Source organism: Euprymna scolopes, chromosome 7 (assembly GCF_053919585.1).
Source record: "Euprymna scolopes isolate OS-2025 chromosome 7, ASM5391958v1, whole genome shotgun sequence".
Classification (NCBI taxonomy): Eukaryota; Metazoa; Mollusca; class Cephalopoda; order Sepiida; family Sepiolidae; genus Euprymna; species Euprymna scolopes.
In genome coordinates, this window is record NC_136488.1 from 62,755,164 (window position 1) to 62,777,725 (window position 22,562).

General features: G+C 36.3%; 2 protein-coding genes across 10 annotated transcripts in view; one reads left to right on the forward strand and one right to left on the reverse strand.

The window, feature by feature from the left end:
- LOC145279767 (uncharacterized) overlaps nucleotides 1-21,002 on the forward strand; it is a 139,805-nt gene extending 118,803 nt beyond the window's left edge. Inside the window, exon 3 of the mRNA XM_080131084.1 lies at nucleotides 20,548-21,002. Within this exon, the coding sequence (XP_079987210.1) occupies nucleotides 20,548-20,669 (122 nt within the window). The 3' untranslated portion in view covers nucleotides 20,670-21,002. The remainder of the gene's footprint in view (nucleotides 1-20,547) is intronic.
- LOC145279766 (regulator of G-protein signaling 17-like) overlaps nucleotides 1-22,562 on the reverse strand; it is a 644,014-nt gene that overhangs the window by 22,821 nt on the left and 598,631 nt on the right. For all 9 annotated transcript variants that reach the window (XM_080131076.1, XM_080131077.1, XM_080131082.1 and 6 more), the window contains 2 exons: nucleotides 15,638-15,699; nucleotides 14,667-14,833 (listed from right to left, as the gene is read on the reverse strand). In XM_080131076.1, coding sequence (XP_079987202.1) covers nucleotides 14,667-14,833; nucleotides 15,638-15,699 — 229 coding nt within the window. The remainder of the gene's footprint in view (nucleotides 1-14,666; nucleotides 14,834-15,637; nucleotides 15,700-22,562) is intronic.

Genomic DNA, 22,562 nt, shown 5'->3' on the forward strand with positions numbered 1-22,562 from the left:
CGTCCATAACATGGAAGGGCTGACCCATTCAAATAAGACAACGATGAAGGGAGGTTTTGTCATAATTTTGCCATTGCTTATGACCTCACTCAGATTGTTTGCGAACCCACCCATGTGCCCGATACACCCGGTCAATATGCAAGCCTCCTAGACCTTTTTCTCTCAACTTCCCCTAAGCTATGTTCATGTTCCATTCATTCTCCTCTAGGATCCTCCAACCACTCCGTCGTATCAGTTAAGATAAAAACGAAATGTAAGAAGTCCCCAGACGTACCCCTCCACTGTACTGTATATCAATACTCTATGGCTGATTGGGATAGCTTCCGTACATTCATATCTGATTTACCTCTACACTCTATGTTTAAAAAGGAAGTGTCCTCTATAGTATCAGATCTGACCGAATGGTTAATTGTAGGTATAGACCAATTCATATCATCCAAAAAATTCCAACAAAAACCTAACAGCCAGCCATGGTTCTCCCCAGAATGTGCTGCTGCTATTGCGCACAGAAATCACTTTTTCCATAGCTACCAACGTAATAGATGCACTGAGACTAAAGCTGCTTTCAGGACTGCCAGCAACCACTGTAAAAGAGTAATAAAAATGCAAGAGAGCTATATGCCCAGTCTGTTAAATCCAAGGTAGCTGATCAGCGGCTTGGTTCCCACCAGTTTTGGCAAATAATAAATAGCATCTTGAACAGAAGTGTGCATTCTATCCCAACCATTATCAATGGACCAGAGGTCATCTCGTCAGCGTCAGACAAGGCCAAACTATTTGCAAAGAACTTTGCAGCTAATTCTACCCTATGCAACGAAGGTCATCAACTCCCCATATTTCCTCCTATAACACAGAACAAGCTAGGTAACATACAAATATCCATGCATGAGCTCGCCAAGCTAATCAAGAACCTAGATTCCAGTAAAGCAACTGGCCCTGATGGCATCCCAATTATAGTCTTAAAAAAGCTTCAACCAGAACTTTCTCCCATACTTATGAAACTATTTTAGCGCTGCCTTAAGGAGAAGTGCTTTCCGACTCCCTGGAAGACCTTATCAGTTTTCCCTGTATTTAAGAATTCAGGTGATAAGTCATCTCCCTCTCAGTACAGACCAATAAGTCTCCTGTGTGTTATGAGTAAGTTGCTGGAATCCATATTAAATAGAGTAATAGTCAACCACCTCAGCAGAAATAACCTTCTTAGTGACATGCAATATGGTTTCCGCTCTGCAAGATTTACCGCAGATGTGCTGACGGTTATATCCCATAGGATTAGCGAATCTCTTGACAAAGGCTTCCTTTCTAGGGCAATTGCTCTTGACATATCAAAAGCCTTCGACAAGGTATGGCATAAGGGTCTACTTCACAAGATTTCCAGCTACGGTATAACTGGAAATGTTTTCTCAATCATTAAATCATTTCTCTCCGATAGGCTCATAAGAGTTGTGGTAGATGGACAAAAATCGGAGGCCTGCAATATAAATGCTGGAGTCCCTCAGGGGTCAATCCTGGGCCCAACTCTCTTCCTGATTTACATAAATGACCTCCCTAAACACATACTTAAATCATTCGTTGACATCTATGCTGATGACACGACCATCTATGGCAACACATCAAAGGCTGTAAATGATAAAGTTCTCTCTGATTCTCTTTCCTCTGATCTCGAGTGCGTGGTTCAGTGGGGGAAGATGTGGCTGGTTACCTTTAATGCATCCAAAACCAAACTTTTATCCTTACACCATCAACGCTCTGATCCCCATCTGGCATCAATTGTGATGGATGGCTCTCGTCTGGGTGAGGCCCGTGTTTTGACAAGCTTCTGGGCTTGACCTTTACTCCTGATCTGAAATGGAACACGTACATCAAATCTGTTGCCAAGGTCGCTGGAAAGATGGTGAGATCCTTCTACCGCTCCAGAAGATATCTCACTACTGATGCAATTCTCTATCTATATAAAAGCCAAGTACGTCCAAGGATGGAATACTGTTGCCATATCTCGGCAGGAGCTGCTAAAAACAGCCTATCCTGCCTTGACAGAGTACAAAATAGACTTTGTAGCTTAGTGGGGGATGCCCCTTTTCTCTACCCTGCAACCTCTCTCCCAAAGAAGAGACGTTGTGAGCCTATCCTTGTTTTATCGTTATTTCCGTGGCAGGTGCTCGTCTGAACTCCAATCTCTGGTCCCCTCTCGCCAATCTTTCACGAAAAACACTCGTCTAGCTGAATCCACTGTGAAAAATTTCCCCAACTCTATATCTGTGCCTAAATCAAAACGTGGATTCCATGAACAAAGCTTCTTTCTTAGAACTGCACACCTGTGGAACTCTGTTCCGTCTGCCTGCTTCCCACCGGACTACAACTTGGATGTCTTCAAGTCCAATGTTAACAAATTCCTAATGAACCGCCCCCTTAAGTAAACACTTCATCAAATCTCCACACTAACGTAATGTACTTGCAATAACTATTATCCCTGAGTGACTTCCCGGCCTTGATAAGTGGTGATCACTGTGTAGTAAAAAAAAAAAACAAAAAAAAAAAAAACATGGAAACTGAGCACCCTGCGGCCTCAGGCTAAACTACAAGGATTCAGAGGAGGTTGCCCCCCCCAGACATGTGACATGGAGGCCCACCGTCGTGTGGATATGCCCTGGTGACTCATGAACCAACCCCCAGCTATGGGTCAAATAGTTCCACTGTCTTGTGGCTGTCTTGGGAATAACAAAGGCTAAGGGAGTAAACCCTAACAGAAAATCCGGAGTGGAGCCCCTAAGGCAGTAGGAAGATAGACCAGTCTCGTTCCGACAACTCCTGCATCCTGAATCGTTCCCAGCCGTCTTGACACAGTCCTGCCACTGGAACTGGCGCACCAGGAAGAGAGTGAGGTTGATCCTGCGCAAGTATCCCTTACTTTAATCCAAGTCAAGCGCAAGTCATGACATGGACTTTGTTAACCTCGTCCTGTGGCGACAGGGAAACAGTGAAGCAGTAGGTGTGGATACACTGGAAGCTGTAGCTGTGAACCTACACGTAGGCGATTCAGGTCATGTGGTCGTGCCTCATTGGACCGAGGCAGTGGTTGATTTGGCAGCCTCCTGAGTGACCGAGCAGCCCTCTTTAGGATCGCGTTGCTCGCCTCTGTAGAATGAGAACAGGGCTAGAAAACATATCCTAAAAATAGTCTGCTTCACCAAATTCTGGCCAGCATACCACGGCTGACAGGGATCCCTCTTAAGCGGTCAAAACAAAAGAAAAAAGAAAACAAAGGTGCTTACTCTAGCATCGTGGAATGTCCGATGCCTGCTCGACAATGCAAAAGCAAATCGACCTGAAAGACTAACAGCGCTTGTAGCTCATGAGCTTGCTCACTACAATAATTGACATTGCAGCCCTAAGTGAAACTCGTTTTGCTGACGAAACTGGTGGAGGCTACACCTTCTTCTGGTGTGGGCGCATTGCTGAGGAGCGGCGTGAAGCTGGTGTGGGTTTTGCTATCAAAACAACTCACATACCAAAACTAGCAAGCATTCCTGAAGGTATCAACGACAGACTAATGAAAATGCAGTTACTTCCTGGACGCAACACCAGTGTTACGCTGGTCAGCACCTATGCCCCAACAATGACTAACTCTGATGAGGTCAAAGACAAGTTTTATGAAGAGCTATACTCTCTCATTTCCTCAGTCCCTCAGTCGGAGAAGCTTGTAATTCTTGGCGCATTCAATGCATGTGTCGGTACAGATCATCAAGCCTGGCACAACATCATTGGAAAGCATGGAGTAGGCAAATACAATAGCAACGGACTCCTCCTCTTTAGAACGTGTGCGTCACATGATCTCAACATCACAAACACGATGATCTGCCTCCCAAATCGCAATAAAACCACATGGATGCATCCACGCTCTCGGCACTGGCATCAAATTGACAATGTCATTACCAGAGTCAAGGACAGGCAGGACGTGAGACTGACCAAAGCCATGTGCAGGGCTGATTGTTGGACCGACCACCGCCTCATCATCTCTAAATTCAACTTCTTCATCCAACCAAAGAGACGGCCTCAGGGTAAAAAAACAGCCAAGAGGCTCAACACAGCCAAATTGAAATGTCCTAAAACAGCAGAGGAATTCCAGAGCAGCATACATAGTAAACTTGCTAACTTCAATCTCAATCACAACAGCGTTGAAGAGAGCTGGACATCCTTCAGAGATGTTGTTCACTCTGCTGCTCTTGATGTTCTAGGTCCTGCCACCAAACACCACCAGGACTGGTTTGACGGGAATGATCCTGAGATCCACAACTTGTTGCAGGAAAAACACCGCCTGCTAAGAGCGCATCAAAATGACTCAGTTACAATGCACTAAGGGCAGTTTACGGACCACAGTCTTCGGGATCCTCTCCTCTGCTCAGTGCTGACGGCTCAACTTTACTCTTGGAAAAGAAGGAGATCCTCAACATATTGGCTGACCATTTCAACAAAGTGCTCAATCGCCCTGGAGCCATCAATGATATAGCAATTGAACGTCTCCCCCAAGTCCCCATCAATCAACAGCTCGACCCCCCCACCCACATCAATCGAAGAGGTCAGCAAAGTCATTCAGCAGTCAACCAGTGAAAAAGCTCCAGGTCAAGATGCCATCCCAGCTGAGGTTTACAAGTCCGGTGGTGCAGCCTTGCGGGAGCAGCTGATCTGCTTGTATCAGATCATGTGAAGGAAGGGACAACTAACACAAGAGTTTAAAGATGCCACAATCGTTCACATCTATAAACGAAAAGGAAATCGCCAATCCTGCGATAACTACCGAGGTATCTCTCTCCTGTCCATAGCAGGAGAGATCTTGGCTTGCATCCTCCTTAACTGCTTACTTGGTCACCTGGAACAGGGACTCCTGCCGGAGAGTCAATGTGGTTTCCGCGCCGGTCGGGGGACCACTGACATGATCTTTGCCACCCGTCAGCTTCAAGAGAAATGCATCGAACAGCACCGAGACTTTTACACGACTTTTATTGACTTGACCAAGGCATTTGACACAGTCAGTCGGGATGGTCTGTGGAAAAGAATGAAGAAATTTGGTTGCCCAAGTACTTTCATCACAGTAGTTCGTCAATTCCATGAAGGCATGATGGGGCGCATCCTTGACGATGGTGAACCCTCGGAGGCTTTTCCAGTAACAAATGGAGTTAAACAGGGCTGTGTTCTTGCCCCTACACTGTTCAGCTTGATGTTTTCTGCAATGCTATTTGACGCTTTCAGCGACCAGTCACCAGGCATCAACATTAAATTCAGAACAGATGGAAAGCTGTTTAACCCAAGGAGACTGCAAGCTGTGACAAAGGTGAAGGAAGCAGTGCTGAGTGACTTTTTTTTGCTGATCACTGTGCCCTCAATGCCAGCAACGAGCGAGAAATGCAAGACCAGATGAACAAATTCTCTGCAGCCTGTGACAATTTCGGCCTCACAATTAGCACCAAGAAGACCAAAGTTATGTTCCAACCAGCTCCCAGAAATCTGTACCATGAGTCAAGTACCTCAGTCAAGGGACAGAACCTTCAAGCGGTTGAGACCTTCATCTATCTGGGCAGCACTCTATCTCGGACAGCCACAATCAATCTCGAAATCAACAACAGAATCACCAAGGCAAGCAGCACATTTGCGAGACTCAGAAGCAAAGTCTGGGAAAGGAGAGGAATCAGCATTGACACCAAGCTGAAGGTTTACAAAGAAGTTATCCTCAATACATTGCTCTATGGTTCAGAAACCTGGACTACCTACAGAAGACACGAAAAAACGTTGAACCACTTCCACCTGAGATGTCTCCGAAATCTCTTTCATATCAGATGGCAAGTCCCTGATAAAGAGGTCCTGAAAAGTGTTAATCTTCCCAGCATAATTACTACCATTCGAAAGACCCAACTGAGATGGGCAGGTCACGTCTCCCGTATGCCAGATGAAAGAATCCCCAAACAACTCCTGTATGGCGAGCTGTGCCAAGGCAAGCGTTCAGTCGGAGCACCAAGAAAATGCTTTCAGGACAACCTCAAAGTCTCCCTCAAAGACTTCAACATCAGTACCAAGTCCTGGGAATCGCTTGCATCAGACAGACCTCACTGGCGTCACCTCATCAACAAAGGAGCTGAAACAGCTGAAGAGAGAAGAACTCTCAAAGCAGAACAGAAGCGTGCAACCCGCAAAGCCAGAGCAACAAGCTCTGTCCCCACAACACCTGCTCACTACTGTCCGACGTGTGGGAGAGCCTTCCATGCCCGGATCGGCCTTACAAGTCATCTCCGGAAGCACAAAAACAATACTTCTACTCACTGATGTCATGGTCATCTTCGACTTCGAAGGATGAACACATTAAGCGTTGAGAAATGATAAAATCATTTTTTTTTATTTAATTTTTTTTTGGTGTTATTAAATTCCGAATTGCTTTGAACTAATACTAAATAACCTTTTGCAGATTATCAAAAAAAAAAAAAAAAGTCACTTAGTTTAAAAAAAAACAAAAAAACTTATATTTAAATTTATAAAACACACATCCAGCTAAAAAAATTTGCTCTTTAGAATCATGTGAGATTTGTGCTTGAGTATTGACATTTGTAAAACCTACTTCCTTAATAATGTGTACTCTACCTATTCCTTTTTTGTCAACCAATCACGTTTCCATTTGCATATGAACAAACTCTAAAAAACATAGTAGCATCAGGAGTTAGTGGAATTATTTCCCTTCATGACTTTAAATTTTGAATCCACAAAACTAGTAGTCGCTAACCTGTGTTTCTTATACCACTGGTAGTCCATGCACAATTTCTGATGACCGACAGAAAAGTGCGGACATTATTTCAATTTTTATGAAGCCTCAGATTAAAAAAATGAACAAGTAACAAAATACTGTACGTGAATGGTTCAAAACCTAATTTTGATATAAACAAGTATACAAATGTAATTGAATTTTTTTATAGAAGTTACTCCAGAATAAGCATGAAGCCATTTAATGTAAGGAGCTAATTAAAACTAAAAGAAAAAAAAAGTACTAAAAGATCAAAAACTAGTCAAGAATAAGTGTAAGATGGATACATTCTGACTCAGAAAACAGCAATACTTCACCCTTTGTCAGAAACATCACTCATCCAGTCGTAGTATTAACTAACATGATTTGCAACATTATGTTTAATACTTGTTATTGTGAATAGTTTCTTAACATTATTATTAATAACAAATTACCGGATGGTTTACTCATAATTTTCTACAAATTTCGCATAGCAACAGAGAAAAAGATAGAATGCAATTTTAGCAGTGAAATATGGATTACAATAACATCAAAAATGTTGCCATAGTTATCAACTTTCTTCAGGTGAACTGCAAAATGTTAGGACCATAAAATTATAAGGAAGTACAAGTAGCTGAGGAAGCTGAATGGGACGAAATCAATTTTGATTAAATTTTGAATATATTGAATAATTGTTTCAATTGAGAAAGTCATTAATATGATTTGATGTCTGTTTTTATCAAAATCATTTCTTCTTAAAAAAAAAAAAAAATCTGATCAAAATACTTCATTAAAATTCAAATTTTCCAATTGTTTTATTCAAATAATCACACTATAAATTTGTTTCCTTTATCGGGGCATTTCATATTAATAAAAGTAATTTTCTTATTATACTAAAAGGATTATTATACTAAAAGGAGTAATAATGTATCCTTTTACACTATGCTCATAACACCATATTACATTTTTTTTAAATGTCACTCATTTTACCTTTAATATAATCAGAATTAACAGAAATTTTGAAAAACTCTAATTTGTGTGGTATATATATATATATATATATATATATATATATATATATAAGAGATGTACCAATTAGCAAATTGGCCGACTACCGATTAATCAGCATGCGATAACCGGCCGATTAATAGATTTCCTATTACCGATTTATCAGCAAAATTTATGTCATGAATGGTACTAATATTAAATTATATTGTAAACAAAGAACAATTTAAGTTCCTTTTTTTGCTTGCCAGTGAAAATTTATCAAAGACATGTTATCAAATAACAGGCATAACATACTGTTAACATGTAGACTTTTACAACTGCACTGATTTTTAGGCAGATAGACGTAAGCATATGGAAAATTCCCCTCCTTTCTCTTCCTATAAAATTAACATTATTATTTTGGACTTTAAATTATTACTTCATCTTCCAGTTTTCATGTTGAGGAATTACACAATAAATAGCAACCACATGTTAACTGAAAATATATTCTTTGTCAGTTAAACTCTTGTTTTTCATTTTGGACTCGTGCTACTATACTTTAGATACTGCATATGTTACCAAGATCAATAACTAATTAAATATCAGATATAAGTAATTTAAATACGTAAAAAATTAATCATATATTAACAACCTTCAACCACTATTTTGACATCAATACCAAGAATAAGAATACAGTTGTCTGCATGTTAAATCATTACATCAAAGGGTGGCAAATCAGTAAAAACTTTTACAACCACTAATATGTTAAACCATCTTAGAAATGTTCATCTAGAAGAAGCAAGAGTTGCAGATAAGAAAAGGAAACACAATGAATGTTCAGGGATACACATCCTAGCAACTATGATCCTTCAGCAAAACACCAAACTACTATAGAATCAATATTGACCAAGAAGAAAATTTGGGATATTAATGACCATAGGTCACAAGAGATTCATTATCTGAAAGAAGAAAATATTGCTGTTGATATTCAACCATATTCTGAAACATCTGATATTGGATTTTAAAGGCTTATTGCAAAATTTTGTCCAAATTGCAGTATTTCATCAAAAAAGTACTTTACTGAAAAAATAATTCCTAATATATTTACAAAAATTCATTCATCTTCATGAAATTAACAGCATTTCTTTGACTACAGACATTTGAACTGCTGCTACTAATAATGCTCCTTTTCTGAGTTTGAGAGGTCATTGGCTTTCCAATGACTGAACAGTGCAAAGTTGTGCTTAGAGTTGTTCCATTTCCTGGTGAACACACAGGCACAAGTGAAGAGTTTTACATAATGGTTAAAGGTTGTTAATATTTTCTCAACAGACTGTTAAAACAATCATTACAACTAACAGAAATATAGTCTCACTTTAATCACTCTCCATTAGCTATTAGCAAATTAACTGAAATACAGGATCAGCTTAGTTTAGAACGAAACTCATTCAAGATGAGACCACATGATGGAATTCAGCATGTTAAAAAGAAATTTAGAACAATGAAAACTCGTGTAATGTTAAGATTCCTACCTTCACAACTTAATAACAGGGACTTGTCCAAAAAGTTGTCTAGTTACTGAGTCCAGTTGAAGAAATCACCAAAGGAAGTCACAGAATGTCAACCATATCGATTATAATCCCTACAAATTTAGCTCTGAGGTTATTTCTGTCAAAAACTGTCCAATCTAATTTTGATATTTCTGACTTTAGTGAAATCCTTACCACGGTTGAAAAATTCAATTAATCAATGAAAACAAGATTTACATCCTATCTAAATAGTAAAAACTCGTGTGGCTACCTTCTTAGATCCAAGATTCAAATTCATATTTCAAAAGAATGACATGGAAAACACTATTAAGAATTAGATTCTACATCACCTACTTTCTACTGATAATAATGAAGAATCAGCAGGATACACTTTGTCAAATTCTGTTCGGGCCAAGAAGATCAAAGTGAAAGTAAAACTGTATCTCTTTCACGCCTGTTTGATGAATTAGCCTCAAATAAACCTACAGTAACAAATCAAAACTTAGAGCAGGTAAGAGCCGCGTGAAACCTGGAGACTGCAACTATCAGGTTGACAAAGTTCTTGCAGTTTTTAACTTTTAAATTTAGATGAACATGCCTCAACTCAAACAAAAAATTTAAGTACCATCAGAATTAACAAACTTTTGCCAACACAAAACAAGTGTATTTATGCCAGTAACGTAAAAATCTTGTGTTATGGTGGTGATGAAGTTGCTCAAGGTGTTTTTGATATTGCTTAGGCTTTTGAAGCATTTCTCATGCAGAAAGTTGTCGAGATGCTTGAAAAAGTGGTAGTCCGTAGGTGAGAGGTCTGGAGAGTATGGTGGATGAAGCAAAGTTTCTGATGCATTTCAGCCATTTGTTGACAGTACTTCTCTACCATAATGGTTTCACCTGCATTAAAAAAACTAATAGATGAGATTAGTCACAGACCAGCAAATAGTCAGCATGACTTTCTTTTGGTGCAACTCTGGCTTTGGGAAGTGTCGTGGAGTTTCATCATTTTCTAACCACTTAACTGAGCGTCGCCGGTTGTTGTAAAGAACCCACTTTTCATCGCAAATCACAACCTGGTCGAGAATTGGACCATTCTTGTTGCGTAAAAAAAGGAAGATGATACTTCATTCCTTTTGGTTATCTTTCAATTTGTGAGGCACCCATTTATCAAGCTTTTTTGCTTTCCAATCTCTCTCAAGTGGTTGGAAATCATTGTATATGTTACGTCTAATTCAAAAGCAAGTTCTCAAACTGTTGTTAGATTGGTTTCGACTAAGACTTAATTGATTGTCAACATTTGATGGCCAACCACTATGTTCATTATCTTCAAGACGATGCCACCACAAAATTTCTTTAACCACCATTGTGCTGTGCATTCAGTAGTGGTTCCTGGGCCAAGCACTTTGTTGATATCGCAAGCTGTTTCTGCAGCTTTTTGACCTAGCTTGAATTGAAACAAGAAAATTGTGTGAATTTGCTTTTCATCTTGTATTCAACGTTCTGAAAAGAAGGTATAACGGTTTTAAAACGATTTGCAATTTAAACAATTAGAGCGAAAAACGCTCTTTAAAATGATATATAAAGTAAAGGTATTATAACGAAACCTTATTTGAAAATACATCATTTGAAATCAAAATCAAAAATTCTGCAAGAACCTTGTCAACTTAATACAACAGAAATACAAGAATCGTGATCTAAACTTCAAAGTAGTAAATCCTTTATGCTTAAATGCACAAAAGATCTTGATCATTATGTAGTTTTACCTCTATCCACAAGAAGTGACGATTCATCTCAGTGGTGGAAGAAGAGAAGAGACCTTACCACTGCTGAATAAGCTGGCTTCAAAATATTTAAGTGCACCACCTTCATCTATGGAGAGTGAGAAGCTCTTTAGTACAGGTAGTAATGTGTATGAACCTACGAGGAACATATATTGATAAAGGCATTTACCTTTTCTAAATCCATGTTTGTGATCTTCCGAATTTAAAATTATACATCGAGTTCAAAAGGTTGGTCTATCTATAAAGCAGAATTATCTCCCCTGATGAATTATGATTTAGAATTCACTACACCATCATCACACCAACATTATTTAATTAGAAAAAAGGATTTGTTTGGTTCATTTGTTTTACAGCATATCAACCCTCCTCTTTGGATTATTTAATGATCGAATACAATACTTCCAGCAAACGATTCATTTAATACAATTAATTGAACACAAGGTACTATTTTACTCTGGGAAAGAAACAAAATGAATTAAAATACTTTAATACATACATTCGAAGTGGTAGCGGTAACATGATAATCATGGACTGACAAGTTCAAATCCAGTCAATTTCATAACAGCACTATCATTTATGGATGCTGCCAACCTTCATATGGCTTCTCCTCTTAAGTGCCTGATTCTAGAAGGCATTTGTTTCCCCAATTCTAACAAAATTGAACAAGTCAAAAAACGTCATACTATGCTGATTCATATGGAATTACTCATTAGGATTAATTAGAATAATAAGCAAGCCGAGCATGTAGGGGCCACCCTCCATGAGTAAAAAAAAATTTACTTTCACCAGTACAAATTTGTGCAAAATTAAAAAAAAAAAATCCAAGATGTGGTTATTGAGAAAAGCATGAACAAACAGACAAGCAGGAATTAATTACTAGGTTCAATCCCACCTTTGTCGGAGGACCAAGAAGGTACGAATCTACAAGCAAAAGATGATATATACATTAGAAAAGAAGAGTTTTAATTTACGATAATGAGTTGTTATGGCAATCACATTAGAGTGAAACTAAAAGATCATCATCTGCAGTTTATGCAGCACTTAACGTCATTTGTCAGCTGGAGAAAATAATCTTTATGAAAAAGTTCATCAGAAGAGTTCAAATTTGGATAGACATAATAGATTGCAAAAAAGAAAACTACATCCTCAACCTCGGGATGTAATCAAGGCTTGGGAGATGGAATAATAACTCCCACATGGAGCTCTTGGAATTTTGCAGATATGCCCATTTAAAGTGTAAGTGTTGTTTTTTTTTTTGTTTTTATATAAAGTGAGAATTTGGACAAACTAGGATTGAAGCACACATTTTTAAAAACTACTAAAGATACTGACGATAACATGGTGAAATAGCATGTGTCGGTATAAATGTAACTAATTTGGAAGTTAATAATTCTACCAATATTAATGATTTTATTTTATATTTTTTAGTCTTGAGAGAAATATACCAAGACACCTTGTGTGATGATGGATAAGAAACTTTTTTTTTTTTCTAAGTATCTGTTTTATCATTCTGATTCTTGCTGCGATTGGATCAATTCAACTGACTGAAGTTTTAACTAAATTCGTTTATAAATTTTCAGGTATAAAATGAAGACTGAAGGCGTTGGTAAAGTATGATTTGATTAGTGGATGGGATTAGAGAATGGGTAATTATTATGCCACGACAATGAAGGATTAACTGTTAAGAAGTAAACAAACCAGGCAATTGGTCATAGTATCCATCGATTTCAAGTAACTCGAGCACTTTGATGCAACATGGAAATCAGTGAGATGGAACCTTACAGCGATTGTGGAAGGAAGGAGGTGAGGAATAGAACATTAAAAAAAGAACGAAAGGGAAAATTGTAGAAAAAAAGGCAATTGTTGTTCAAAATTGCTGAGAAAGAAGATCCTCTATTAGGGGAGTATAGAAATATATCGATATTTCTATCATTCTAGATCAAGTTAATCATCTTATTCAGCTTAATGTTTGTTTTACATGCTGCCATTCTTGGGTGGCTTTTAGAAATTGATTTCAAAACTAATCTATTTCTTGTAGAACAAATTGCACTTTCAGAATTACAAGACAGACATGTTAAAATATCTAAGTTTATCAATATATTACTAAAACTCTGGGGATCTTGTTAGATTCTGTGCACAATAGATGACATCATAAAGGATGATGTCACAAGAAAGATGAGGAGGTAACAATGCAGAGTTGATGACATCATTGGTTAGATCAGAGAAATGATGTGACAAGGGTTGGAAAGTGGGATTTGAAAATTCAACGCCCTAGAGGAAGAGCAAAAAATGCCTGGGCAGTTCTATCGGCATTTTTTAGTACGTCCGCCTCAGGCAATTAACAATTCTCAAAGAGAAAAGGCAAAGCCTGGTAAGGTTGACCACCTCAAACTGCATGGAATAAGCTATCTAAACAATGGCCTAGATTATTGGCTTTAGTGCCGATAGAAAATCGTGTCAGACAGAAATTGGAAAAGATTCTTTATCAACATTGTGCTACAGGTTGTTTATTATTACTTAAAAAAAACAAAAACAAATTCTTCATTGATGAAATTTTAAATCTGAATATATTTTGTTTTGAAGTTTTTGAGATAAAGATTTGTAATTTTTATTATTTCGACGATTGTTCACATCTCGAAAAGCTATTTTTGCAATGTTTTGGCTGACGTGACCTTCAATCTTTATAGGGTGTCTCTTGTTGAACTTGGAGAATCTATACAAAATTTTGAACCGAACACTTTAATTCATTGGAATAGCTTATTCTCATCAGCGATTATATTTTTCTATCAAACTTTTATTGTTTAACTAATTTGACTTTACTCGTTTTATTAAAAACATAAAAGTCGCAAAGGCATTTTTCACTGAATAATGAGCTTTGGAAGACTGCCGGTGAAACAAAAACATAATCACCAAAAGGTAAGCGTTTTATTATTTCTAGTCGTCACTTAGACAAAAATCACTCGTAAACGCAACTGTTTCCCACACAACACAAAGCACTTCTCCATTCTATTAGCCATAACTGGGTAAATGTCTTGAGTAATTTTGACTTTTTTAAAAAAAATTTTATTCTTAGTACCACTTGTAGTGAGAAATGTTAAAACTCCAGATAAATATCACTTCGAATTAAAATAAAATATGCATCAAGTGTGCTTGGAAGTTAAATTACAACGTAATAGTAGGAAAATAAACAAATATTTTTTTATTTATAACATAAATATATTTCGGAGCTATACTCCATCTTCAGTATGTTGTTTTCTTTCTTTTTTTTCCTTTTCTTCTTCCTTGCCATGTAAAGTTGGAAAAAGAAAAGTGTGTAAAGAGCCGCAAGTTGTATCTCAGCAGTTGTATTTTGAAATGTTGGAACTGTGCGTAGGCAACGTGAGAATAACATCAAGAGTGCAAATTCCATAAAGAATACTTTTGATTTTGTAATGGTAATCTCGTGAGGTTTTTCAAAGTCTGGTAACAGCTTTTTATTGAGGTTGCCTGTATTTTCTTTTTACTCTTAGAATTTTTTTTTTTAAACTAATAGTTCATAAAAGAGCATTTTGTAAATTAGTAAAAAAACAAAAACACACACACACACACACACACAAAATAATAACTTACCTCTTTTGGTGATAGTATAGAAATATAATCTTCATATATTAATCTGGCTTTTTCTTCTACAAGTTCTGAATTCTGTTCTCTCTTCAATTCTTCGCATGCTAACCAAAACAACATATTTTCTTCACTATATTCCATTCGAAGAAATTCCCTAAATTTTCTCCGGCCACCTGAAACATTAATGCAAAGAAAAATTAAAGTTGAAGTGTATTCACTTGTGTATGGTGAGCATGAAAATGGTTACAAAAACAAGAAAAAAGTGAATTAGACCGTCACCATGTAAATTATCAAGTGGCTTCATGCCTTGTCTGAAGCAATTTCCATAAAAAAAAAGAACACTGCAACCAAGCAGATCTGTTATATGTACAGATAGTGGGTAATGCCTTTGGTCATTTCCCGACATAGACCCCAAATGCTCTGATGACCTTGTCCTTCACATTACAACTAGATCTGATGGTGTTCCATTTCACTGCATCTTATACAAAGAAATAAACAGGGTTGCTGTCAGCTGTGAGGTTAGATAATAGATGAAGCATGACCGACAGAGTTCTCAGATAGTCAAGCGTGGACTTTTCAGCTGGTAAGACGGGTTGCTGAATCTTTCTACCACATATGCACAGCCTATTTGCAGAGACCAGGGTCAATCCAAGGTGTCACTACCGTGCTCAGAATGTAGATGTTGCCATTAATGTTTCGCTTGAGGCTATCAGGGAACTAGTGGGGTGGCATCATGTCAGTTTCAACAGCATGTTTTTCTTTCACCTCATAATTAAAATTGAATCCTGAATCTTTAAATTCCTTGCTGTTCTTTACTCCTGCTGAGAAAATCTGAAATCTCCTCACTTGTTCTTCCCACATAAATTCCAAGGAGAACTCCATACCTTTTCCACAGATATGAAGGTTCAAAATTCAAAAAAATAAAATATCTAGTCACTTTTAACGGTGTGAATTAAAACTTGAAAAACTTTACTTACCACTACTTCTAATAAGTCTGTCAAATGATTCAGACCAGTTTTTCATTTCTTCTAATGATAATCTGAAAGAAAAATGCATAGTTCATCATTATAATGAAGCTCATGTGTCTGTTTTGATTGAAATTCCCCGAAGAAAACTAATTTCAGATATTTTATTTATTTACACTGTTTATCTATTTTATTTCATTTCTAATTTAAATTCAATATGCAACAAACATATTTGCTGCATATTTAATATTATGTATCAAACTATTTTTTTTTTGTTGATCATGTTTGTGTGGGTAATACCATTAAATAATTTCATTCACAGGGTTGGGAGTAAACAAAGAAAACTACAAAGTGAAAAATGACTCATATACAGCCCCATAAAGTAACTTGTTTGTTTAACATGAACTATGCGAAGACAGGCATGAATAACATATGATATAATGATACAGGATTCAGACCAGATAATTCCTTCCCCATCCCCCCCAAAAAATTTAAAAAATAAAGAAAAAAATAAAGAAATCATCATGATCATCATTAATTTTATCTTATTTCTCTCGGTCAGGATTTATGCCATATATACAATGAAACTGTGGTACTAACCCTAAAGTGGGTTTAACTGGCTTCTTCCAAAGGAGGAAGTTTCATGGGAGTATGAAATTCACAAACGATCCCCAGTCGCATGTATATCCTCATTAGGGGAGATGACAACGTTAGGTTTTTGCAACGCTTTCAGAGAAGTGTCGAGGTCCTCCTACATACAGCGCCTGGTATTTTCAAATCAGTCACCCATCTGGTACTGAGCAGGCTCAACGTTAGATAACCAAAGTTAAGCAATGTTGAGCCTGGCCAATACCAGATGGGTGACCTATTTGGGTATACTAGGTGTTGTATGCAGAGGAATGTCAACACCTCCCTGCAAGAGTTGCAAAATCTAATGTCGTCATCTACCCTAATGGGGATATACATGCGACTGGGGGACTGCTTGTGAATTTCATACTCCTATGAAACTTCTTTCTTTGGAGGAAGTTGGTTAAACTTGCCTTAGGTTTAGTGCCATAGTTTCATTTTTTTTCATTTCATTTCTCAGTCAGGACCTGCAGGTTTTCTGCAAGTCTGCAATCTTAAAGCTGGGCTTTCTTTATTCATAGAAAAAGCAAAAAAAAACTTTTTTTTATAAAAAAAAATAGAAATACAAAATTATAACTGTTACTTCAGAGTAATAGTTTTGTTTTTATTTGTTAAACAATTTTAATTCAATATCTATTATATAAATCTCAACTGTGTGTTTGTGTGTATGTCTGCCATAAACTTTTGACACATGCATCAGAGTGGGTCGAGATTGGTACCATCATTCAGTCGAATAATATGTGATAATTAGAAAAAACGGTCAATTATTTTGTATAGAAATAAACATTTAAACAAAGGGAGGGTCGAAAAAAAAATCATGCCTTTCGAGAACTTCACATGTGCAGTCAAACATTATTTTTTGAATTTATTTAAATAACAGACTTTCCAACATTATTTCACTCTTAGCCTTGTGGGGCAGTGGATTAAAAGGTTGTGTTGTAAACTATAGTTTTCAGGTTCAAATACACGTCATGATAGGTTGTTTTGTAATTTTAAATAACAATTCCCTTATTTCGATATTTTATCACAGGCTTTAAAAGAAAGTTTTAACATTTTATCAGGGTTAAAAGATTTTTATTTGGCATAACATTTTTCTTATTTCGAGGGTTACATAATGTGATTTTCCTTTAACTAATCATTTTTATAAAGGCTATTTCGCATAAAACAAATTCTACTTTTTATAACTGATCTTTTTTTTTTTTAACAGGATTGTTTTGTGATTTTAAAAACAATTTCCTTATTTCGTTTTTTTTTTTTTTATTAGAGGTTTTAAAAGAAAGTTTTAACGTTTGGGTTGCATAATGTGATTTTTTTTCTTTTTTATTTTTCATTATTTTTTAATGGTTATTTCACTTAAAACAAATTCTTTTTTAAAACTGAATTATTTTCATTTTGTTTTACACTTCTTTTTCTGCCCGATTACATTTTCCTATTTTTATTCGCTCTTTTATTTTCAAGTTAGCAGCTGTATCTAAACCCAACTTCATCTCCACCCGAGCAACGCCAGGTATCCCTGCTAGTATTTATATGAATTTAAAGCAAATATAAATTCACTAGCAAGACTATGGAACCAGGGAAAAAATATTTATTATCATTTATCTAACAGAGACTGTGTCCTAGTGTTTCCTGCAAAAAATGAAGAACTCAGGACTAATGCTAGTTTGTTTAGTAAATAATGTTTTGTTGTGGATGCTTGAAATTAATTGATTATATCACTTCCCTCAAATATATACAATCTATTGGAAATGAAGTTTTTTACTTTTTAGAACCTGAACCGATGGTGAAAAAGAATGACTAACAAAGTTTTTATAAAGCTTTTGTCTTCCAGTCAGAGGGAAATTTAATTTTTATTTATACACTAGTGAGGAGTACCCGGCATTGCCCGAGTGGAGGATATTGGCACAAGGACGAAGCTATGTTAAGAATGGCTTCCACATGGTTAAAATAAAAAGATAGAGAGAGGTAGGTAATTAGTTTTCTTTGCTAACCATTACGCCAAAGAGGATATTGAATTCAATCAGTTTGTGATTAATCGTAGGAGTCACCACGCATGCGTAGAAATGAGATTACATATTGTATTTTTTATTTTTGAATCCTCTGAGATTTGTGCATTCATTTTCTTGTAGATTTTTGTCCTTATCTTCATAGTTGTTGTTTCACGTTTTAGAATCCTCTGGCCTTCTTCAGGTGATTAATTGAAACGGGATAGAAATGCTGAGTCTTGTAACTGTATCTCTAGTAATTACTGCCTTTCATAATTGCTATTTAACGTTTTGGCCAATTAACCCTCTGGCCTGTTTAGGTGAGAATTAAACCACTATCTTCTGACAATGCCTCTATTGACTGCACTACGAGCCCCGAAGGGCAATCAAGGTTGAATTTTATAGTCTTACTAGCAGGACCTGTTAACCAGCATTGCCCAGTGAAAGCATGCCCCCCCCCATCTTGTAGAAAAATTAAAGTATGGTTGTTGTTGTTGTTGTTGGTGTAGTTATTGCCCAATCCCCAACCTCATGTTAAGAACGGCTTTCAGAATAGGCACCCCCAATCTTCTCATGTTAAAAACAGCTTTCAGAATGGTCAACTGCAACATCCCCATGTTAAGAATGATTTTCGGAATAGACACCCATTTTCTGAGTAGGGATGACTGTCAAAATATTTGCCACAAATTTAACCTTGATAATCGCTGTCAGCATCCCCATACTATGAACCAACAAAGAAATTTGGGGGTGGCAGACTCAATTGGATATAATTAGATTTGTTCTCCGCCCATTTGTACTAATCTGGCGGCCAGTGATTTTAAAGAGCATAATACAGGGTTTTATATTGTGAAAACTACTTGTATTCGCCAAATACAAATGAGATATTCTTAATCAGCATAGTGAAAAACCTATTAAAAGTCGTCATTTTAAAGAAAAGTGTGCAGGTGGATCTTAGGTAAAAATTTATCTTAAAAAAAAAATAAAAACACAATTGGTCTATAATCAAACATGTCCCTCTTGTAAAAAAAAGTACAGTTGCTGTTGTTGTCCAACCTCCAACTTCCTCATGTTAAGACCAACTTTCGGAATGGTCACCTACAACATTCCATATTAAGAATAGCTTTCGGAACAGACACCCTATCGTGCAAGTTAGGGAGGGGGGAGTGTCAAAATATTTGCTCCAAATTTAACCTTGATAATCGCTGTCACCAGCAAATACTATGAACCAAAAAAAAAGAAAAGTCGTCATTGTAAAGAAAAATGTGTCTATAATAAAACACCAACATAAAATATGGGGATGCCAACTTAATTCTAAGCGGTTAAAACAAAAAGTAAATAGTGGTATGCATAAATATTAATGTTATGATTCAGGTTTTTTTGTTTTTTTTTTGGTGGGGGATATCTGATCGATGTTAATGTGTGCATAGGTATGAAAAAATATAAATAACAAAGAAAAGGAAGCACGCCATTATAAAACAAAGTAAAAGAAAAAACAAAAAAAAAACGTTGTTGGTTTGTTAATGAGATTCAAAATTGAACCCCCCCCCCAAACAATGCGATCTGTAAATGTTATGTTTTTTGTTTCAGGAATTGTTTTTTCATAGTTGCGTGGTGATGATGTGTGTATGTAACTGTGAGGGTATCATTACTTAAATTTCTGATTATGAGCGATTAATATTTTTGCATTTGGTATAATATTTATAAAACGATTGCTTCGAGAGAATCGCCATATTTGCCATATTTGTAAAGGTCAGATGCATAAGTTTTTGTAATCGATTTTTCAGCTATCTGCCAATGAGAATTGCCGGAATTTTAGAAGGGAGAAATTATTATTTTCGGATCTAATTGTTTGGCTATGAGTGTATGATCCAGTTATGAAGAGTACCAGGACAATATAGTCATGTGTATATTTCTTCCCAGTGTTGACTAGGGGCGGTGTAAGGACTTTAGATTTAGAGGGAAAAATAGGAACTACTTTGTCTAAAGATGTTACAATTGTGATGATGTTGCTCCTAGGATGAAATCTATGACTTCATTATAATGACTAAATATATCTAAAATGTTGTTCTAAAGTTACATAAGATAGTGGCTAATATTCTAGAAATAATAAATTTGTATGTGGTATGTGTTCTTGCAAACCTATAGTATTTTGGTCCAGAGGGGAATTTCTGCAATCAAAATATTATATAGAAGATAAATTCAATTTAGCGTTCTTATCTGACCTTTCATTGTTGGGTCCATAACAAATGGTATTGTATCTTTTTTAATCTTTTGAAATAAGGCTTCATAATTTGTGTATTCATTTTCTTGCAGGACTAGTCAACCAAAACGTAGAGATAACAACTATGGAAAGCAATAATTACTGGAAATATGGTTACAAGACTCAGCATTCCTATCAGGTTGTGGTTAATCATCTACATAAGGCCAGAGGATGAGTTGACTGGAACGTGGTGTAACAACTATGAAGATGAGGAAAAAATTCCGCAAAAAAAAAAAAAAAAATGAATACACAGGTTACATATATTAGTTAAATGTCATAGAAAAGAAATACTTTACATAGTCAATATTTATGTTCGCCCTATTTTTTAAATACATTTTGTGTTTTCTTTGATGATACAACTTTTTAATTACTACATTAATTCATAGAGCTGAAATGCCTGTGTATTTTTACTGAAAAATATGTTTTAAGAATATTACAAGATTCTTTAAAAAAAAAAAACTTTAAAAAAAAAATACACTTTTACTGAAACAATATTTTTCCAAGACTAGATAACTCTTCACAAACAAAAAAAATGACCAATTTTAGAGCATTATTTGAAAGTTTTTTTCTTTCTTTCTTTCTTTTAGTTTTATATATCTTTCAATGTTCCTGTTTTGCAGTAATATTTCCTTTATTTCTGATACTCGTACATAAAACTGGATTGGGGTACAATCAGCATAAGACAGTAAATGGGACTTACAGATTGATTATCTTTCAACGGATGAATAGACCAAGTACTAGAGATCTTCAATGAATAGAATCATATCTGAATATTGCTTTCAATAAACCTTATCACAACAAAGACTAAAATTACAAGAGAAACAGACAAGAACCGAGTAACAGATCACTAACTCAAATGGTGAAATACACCTGTTAATATTGAGCCCAAGATGTCACTGGTCAATCCAACTTACTCTTAGACAGGGTCCAAAAAAAGCGTTCCAAATCTAGCAGGTCCTGCACTATCGGCCAAGCTCCAATCTCTGTCCCACCGCCGCAATGTTGCATCCCTGTGCTTATTTTACAAGTACTTTAATAGAGTGTGCTAGTAGTTGCCCCCCTCAGTGTACATACCTCTGACTAACCCGACAAGTAGCAAAATTCCACCTCTTCACTGTTGGGGTCCCTAGATACCAGAAAGTCTTCTATTCTAATAGTTTCTTCCCTCTGACTGCTGGACTTTGGAATTCCCTATTTCCTGCTTCTTTTAATGTACTAACCCACAAAAGTTTAAATGTAATATGAACAGACATCTCATCACCTAACTACCCAAAGTTAGACACAATTCTAAATAGTAGCTCATTACATTCCAAGTGGCAATATGCCTTGTTTGGGATGGTAAAAAATAAATAAAACACACATTATGTATTGTCTTGAATGTCTGTCTACAACTTATTTGTGAGAGCTATGGTCCCTTTCATACAGCACATATTCATCATTGACATGACAATCTATCAATCTCATTAACTATTATCCTCAGGTAGCTTTTGACCTTTATAAATAGTGGCACATCATAAAAAAAAAGTATGCAAACAATATTTTTGAGATATACCATCATCTATAAGAGACCTTGTCCATTGGTTGGTTTGTCACACTTAAGTTTGAACCAAAGTTGCAGAAATGTCGGATTTATAAAAATGCTACAAGTATGAGTTGGATATTTTTACTTGCCGAAAAATGGAGTCTGAATATTGAAATTATTTTAAAATAAGAATCTCCTGAGTTGAAAGTCATGTTTAGTTTCAGAACAGTTTCCGATGGTTAGTTGTTCTATACATGTGACTGGTTCTCAGTAGACAGAACAGTTTCCAATGGTTAGTTGTTCTATACAAGTCCTGGAGTTGACTGGTTCTCAGTAGACAATTATTCAGTTGGAAGCCACAAAGCAAAAGATTCTTTTTTTTATTTTTTTTTTTACACGGTGGTCACCATTTATCGAGGCCCGGAAGCCACTCAGGGATAAGGGTTATTGCAAGTACAGTGAGTTAGTGTGGAGATTTGATGAAGTGTTTACTTAAGGGGGTGGTTCATTAGGAATTTGTTTACATTGGACTTGAAGACATCCAAG